Below are 6,000 nucleotides of genomic sequence, written 5' to 3'. Positions count from 1 at the left end.
ATGGCTCTAGCTAGATTCAGCAAGATCCTTCGCCTGCCCACTATTGACATAAAAAAGAAAGTCAAACAGTACGAGCACGTCCATCGGGACATCAATCCGAACGATTTATGGGAAATTGTCGGTGAACTGGGCGACGGCGCGTTTGGAAAGGTCTACAAGGTGAGTGTGACACCTGCACTGCTCAGCCTGTGTGTATGTGGATCTCAGTTACCGTGACGAGTTTACTTGGTGTCATACAGATGTTTGTTTAATATTTTACAAAATGTACGTCAGTCACTGTAATTCTGTCAAAGCCACGTTAGACCTGTTCACTCTTATGCCACGATGGCTCTGTCTTATTTTGGGGTGTGGACTTCTTCCTATCACTTGTGGATGCTTTAACATCCCAGCATTGTAGAGATAGTGGAACAAATCTTTAATATGCAGCTTGTGGAGAATTGTTTTTGGACAGTGTTAAAGGCCACTAACGTCATGGAGCATTTTGGATGAAAGTATTTTAGAGAGATTATTGGAATTCTTAATCCAGCTACATATTTCCTGAACTTACAATAACTCAATGAGTTCTTGAAGTGTCATTTAACCTCTTTTCTAAAATATAAACGCTTCAAATCATCCTAAAGTAACTTTAAAGTCTGCAGAAGAAGCTGGACACCTTTTCTTCATGATTCTCCAACAGCTGCAGAACACAGGTTACAGGATTCCACTCAAACCCAAGCTGTGCATCCAGCATAGAGTAACTCAGTGTCAGTGAAAGCACTTTTTATTAGTTGCTACCAAAGCTCTGCAGCAGCAGCAGCAGTTTTGGCTCAGAGGAGGTATTTCATCTGGATGTGTTTGCTGGTCAGTCCCCTCTGCAGAGCAAGGCACAGGCTCTCTGTGTCTGGAGCACAGTGGTCGTCTTTGACATGCCGGGGTGGAAGAAGTGATGCTGAAGCAGAATTCAGCCACAAATAGAAAATGCAGTCCCTTTTTTAGAGGGGTCCACCTTGTTTAGATATTTAGTTTTTCCCCTTCTCTTGCACAACCTGGTTCTTTCATATGTAATGCTTGGCTGAAGGAGACGCTTGTATTAAAGGTAAAATCGCAGCAGTTGCAGCTGCTACTTGAAAAATGTACTTTGCAACTGTTGTTTCACTTCAGGTTAGATGCTGAGCCTAAACCGTGGAGTGAATGTGAGCGTTTGAGGCTGTCTGTTTGTGATGGACTCTGGGATCAATTCCTGTGCCCCACGACCTTGAATTGGTTATATTTGTTTTTTAGATGGATGGAATGTACATTCTGAACAGAGCAGGCTTGTGAAATGTTACATGATTTATCATGAGAGGGTTAAAAAAATTGCAACATACACACCAAAGACAACAATGCTTTCGGTTTGCTTCTGAGGAACACAATGGCTGACGCAGAGGAGGCCTCAGTTCAAGAAGTTTCCACAGTGTGAAGTCAATTTGTTTTTGAAGATTGAGCCCAGCTAACAACACACACGTGTCTTCATACATTTACTGTCATTAAGTGCCACTTATTTATTTGGCAAGCTTTCTAAGATGTGATGTTTGCCTTTTGCCTGCGCCTTGGATCCAGTTTCCCCTCCTTGAGTGGGTTGGAGGAGGACGGCTCCACACCTGCAGCTGTCAGATGGAAGGGAGGGAGGGGGAGTAGGAGCAGACGATAAGCCGAGAGAGAGAGAGGAAATCGTGGGACTAGCATCACGGGGCGACTTCCTCTCGCAGCTCCCAAACCTCAGAGTAATCAGCTCGTCTGTGGGAGGGAAAGGCCTCAAGTGGTGACTTGCACATGTTTTTTCCATCGTTAAACTCTTTTGATAGAGCAGGCGTGAGGGGAGGAGAATGGATGTCTCTTTCACTAGTGAAATCAGCTGCTTGTCAGAGGTTGAGGGGGGGTGCAGGAGTTGTAGATGTGACAGGCAGCAGCAGCTCACTGTTCAAGATGAAGCACAGACCCCCTTAAACTGCGCAGTACTGGAGGAGAGTACAGCGTGCTTCTGCCAGATGGATCCTCGAAAGGTTAATGTCACCACTGGGAGAATAACAACTCGCTCGCTTCAGGGGGAATGTTGAGGACAGTTCAAGTCGAGTGTGTTGTTTGTGTTTATTGGAGGAACACTGCAAGAAAGATTTCATACAATGCAGTGAATGGTCTGTTATGATTCGCTGTAGCTCTGGAGTCTTATTCTGGAGCTGCAGCTCCACATTTGTGTTACTGTCAGGCTGCTGCAGAGTTGGTGTTCATGTTGCAACATTGGATTTAAGTTTAGCTTTCTATCCTTAATAGCATCTTCTGAAACCTTGCTCGATGTAAATTACTGAAACATTTCGCTGCATTTTATCTGTGGAAAGAATTCCAACTATTTTGAAGTTGTTTAATAGCATTGACTTAGGTTTTTTTTTTTTTTTTTTTTTTTTTTTTTTTGAAGGTCGTGGGTCAAAAGCTTGAGTAACTGCTAGATTAACTGAAAGTCCTGCTGAACACCTAGCATGTTTTATAATCCGTGTCATGAGAACAATGAATAATTCTTGTTGCATCGATATTTGAAAAATACATTGGAGTGCTCACTAAAAAAACGCTGTAATTAATGACATGGCATTTATTATGCAAATATGTCACATGACCGAGTTGTTGTTGTTATGGTAACACCTCAGGTCTTCTGTTTAATGAGTTTGAAGTATCACTAACCACCAGCTGGTTAACGCGGCTGTTCAGCCAGTAAACACGGCCACCGATCGTGTGTGTGTGTGTGTGTGTGTGTGTGTGTGTGCGTGTGTGTGTGTGTGTGCGCGCAAGAGAGAGAGATTTAGCAGTACATTGCTAACATTGACACAAACTCTGACCTAATCCCAATTCCTTGAAAATATTGAGCACTATTTTTAGACTTGGAATAGAACTAAATGGCAAGAAAAAAACCTTTGAACTTTTATAGAATTTATATGTATTGAGTAAGAATACCGTCTTGAGAGAGGAAATGTGTACTTCTTGGAGATTTTTTTTTTTGCACTTTGATTTATTAACATTGGTTGTAGTTACTGCTTTTCCCTCAGAGTGAGAATGTCCCTGATTCCAGTCTGGGATTAAAGGCTCCTCTGTGTGTAATAAGCATGTTTTCTCCAGCTACTCTGGTTTCCTTCCACAGTCAGAAAGCATGCATTCAAGGTTAAGAGGAGACAGATATGTGAATGTGTGGTATTTTCTGTCTCCCTGTGTTTACCCCGCGAAGGTCCAAGTTGTGTGAAGTGGCACAAAAAAAGTTGGATCAGTCTAAGTTTCTGTCCTTGTTGGTGCATGTATGAAATCCTTTGAATGTGCCAATAGTTTTATGTTGCAACACTCATAATTTCTATCTTCTCTTTAGTTTTCCACCTCTCACTTGGGTGACTTTCATGCAAGCGAATGTTTCACTTCCTGTACGCCCACCGTGTCATCCTTTATGTTTGCATGGTTGCACTTGTTCGAAGGAGTGTGTGCGTCTGCGCGAAGGTGTGCGGCAGCAGCTGAAGCATGAAACGGAGGAGTTGTGTGGTCCCTTCTCACTAATTAATGAGCCACGTGCCGCTGAGCACACTGCCCTGCTGCTGCTGCTGAAACGTTTCCATAGACACACACACACACACACACACACACACACACACACACACACACACACACACACACACACACACACACACACACACGGTCTGCAAGTTTACGCTCTGTCACATTTCCATTGTGAGCTGAAAGCCGCATTGAGTCCCGTCCCTGTGGGTCTTAAGTGGACTGGGCTTTAATTTTGTTGGAGGAAGTTTGTCTCCACTCTACTGAACCACCTCTGAACACTCATGAACATGAGAGAGATGGTCGAACGAGGCAAAAACTGTAAACTTGACTAGCCTCCTCGGAGAAGTGACAAGTAACCACAGCGGGTGAATGGGTGGGTACGGGCGACAGTTACCACTTCCTTTTTGTGAAGCGAAGCCACAAGGTTTCTTGTGAGATTATACAAACAGTCATTTTGAAGATGGCAGTGTCTCACGCACTCACACACACACACACACACACACACACACACACGTGGTCTGTGGGTCTATCGTCGCTGCTTCTGATAGCCTGGGTTTCCCTGGCTCTAATCTTCCGGAGCAGCTGGGCCCAGCACGGCCGATAACAGCCCTGCTGGATGGGTGGGGGCTCGGCGTGGAAGGAGTCGCGCTCAGCCTTGTGACGACATTGTTGACTTAACACCTACATGAGGCTGCGTGTGGTTTCCGACATCCGCTTCTTCTAGTCTGCTTGTGCTCAGCCAAACATGAAGCTGTGATGGTGATATGATTACGGCTTGCGCTCGAACCCTTCCATTAGCCGCGCACCTTTTTCTCGCTGTAAATTTTCGTTGTGACATTTACTTGTGACACAGTTTCTCCTTCCTCTTTTGAAGTTGCCGCTGAAGCACTTTGTAAATGCTGTTTGAGTGGAGTCGGATCAGTTTAATCTGGTATGTTGCCATACCTGTCTGAGCTTGGTTTAGTGGCACGCAGTGAGTGTGAAACCCCTCCAATGTGTTGTTACTTGCTTTATGGAGACTGTAATCAGGAAGTCTCTCGTCTGAAACTCACAGTGACTCACAGTTTTGATGGTCTTCTGTGAATTCACTGAGAACACAAGCGTGGCCGGGGTGTGTCTTCCTGCTTTTTTTTTTTTATTAACCTGCTGCTTCAGTGACTACTCACTTCAAGGTTAAATGTAGTATTTATTGGATTATTGATCCATACTTCCTTGATAAGACTATAAGCAATGGGTGTATGTGACCATTAAGTAATAAAGGTGTTTTCATGGAATTCATATCCCTTTCACACATTCTGTTGCTTTTTTGGCAGATATTCTTGGATCCCCACCAAGACCCAGTTTACCAAAATCTACCATTTGCTTTTATCACCCCCTGCTTTTAACATTTGAGCCTTTTCAATATCTGATAATGTATGAAGTCAATATGAGTCGGTTGTCATTTACCGAACATCTGGAGGTGAAACAGTGGGGATGAGAGGGATAAAAATAGAACTTTGAAAAGTGAGGCAGAAACAGCGCTTATCAAGGCGTTTATTTACGTGACATTTCACGTGCCAACCCATCGTGTCCCATCCCTGTCGTTCTGCACATGCTTGTTCCTGGCAATGCACATATTCCAAGATGGCTGCCCGGAGCAAGCGTCGGACTCGAATGGAGACGATTTATTTAACGGGAACCTGAGAAGAAATGGATATAATGAAAAGAGTGGATGAACCGAAGCACTCAAATGTGGACCTTTTCAAAACTGCGGCAGAAGAAAAAAATGCAGGAACTGGAGTTTTTTTGCTTCCAGTTGACATAAATATATCTCTTTTGCAATCACAACCCTTCCCAAGGCGGTCCATGTAAACCTTATTTCAAAGGAGAATACTTTGATTCTGAATTATTTATTTTGGAATAGTTAACTTGAAAAAAAAAGTAAACATGGCCAATAAAATTAAAGAAAGGCTATTGATGGTGTAGTTTTCTTGTAGCATCAGTCGTGGGTGGTGTTAATAGCTTTTGAAATTAAACAACACATACCTGCTCGCAGGAAATGATACACTGTAAAATATGCCATAAGCACTAACAATTGTGAGTACACAGGCCTTCGTCTGGAGAGATGACTCAGTTGGTTTGCTGTTATGGATGACTGCCGCCTCTAAAACTACCAAGTCCCAGGAGAATAAGGACTTGGAATCGTGCCACTTTGTAGGCTGTCATTGCTGTCACTGTCCAACAATGTGCAGAAGAACTGTTTACCATGGCTGTGGTGCACAAGTGCACGAGCAGCTTTTCAGATAAGTTGTTTTCCCCTCCGTCTACACAGAGTCGAGCATTTTCAGAAAGCTGCATTTCACGATTTTCCACAGAGATGAGCCGGAGCGTTTTTGAAGTTCCCCCTTGGAGCCTTTTTTTTTTTTTTTTTTTTAAGAAAGATGTGTTTAGTGGCTTTGAGAACTGTTCTCATGT

At 43.5% G+C, this 6,000-nt stretch overlaps 1 protein-coding gene across 1 annotated transcript in view; it reads left to right on the top strand.

Annotated features, from left to right (window-relative positions):
* stk10 (serine/threonine kinase 10) overlaps nt 1–6,000 on the top strand; it is a 32,660-nt gene continuing 26,660 nt past the window's right edge. Inside the window, exon 1 of the mRNA XM_030100608.1 lies at nt 1–159. Coding sequence (XP_029956468.1) covers nt 1–159 — 159 coding nt within the window. The remainder of the gene's footprint in view (nt 160–6,000) is intronic.

Source organism: Salarias fasciatus, chromosome 10 (assembly GCF_902148845.1).
Source record: "Salarias fasciatus chromosome 10, fSalaFa1.1, whole genome shotgun sequence".
In the NCBI taxonomy this organism is placed as follows: Eukaryota; Metazoa; Chordata; class Actinopteri; order Blenniiformes; family Blenniidae; genus Salarias; species Salarias fasciatus.
This window is presented reverse-complemented; position numbering and strand designations above follow the sequence as displayed.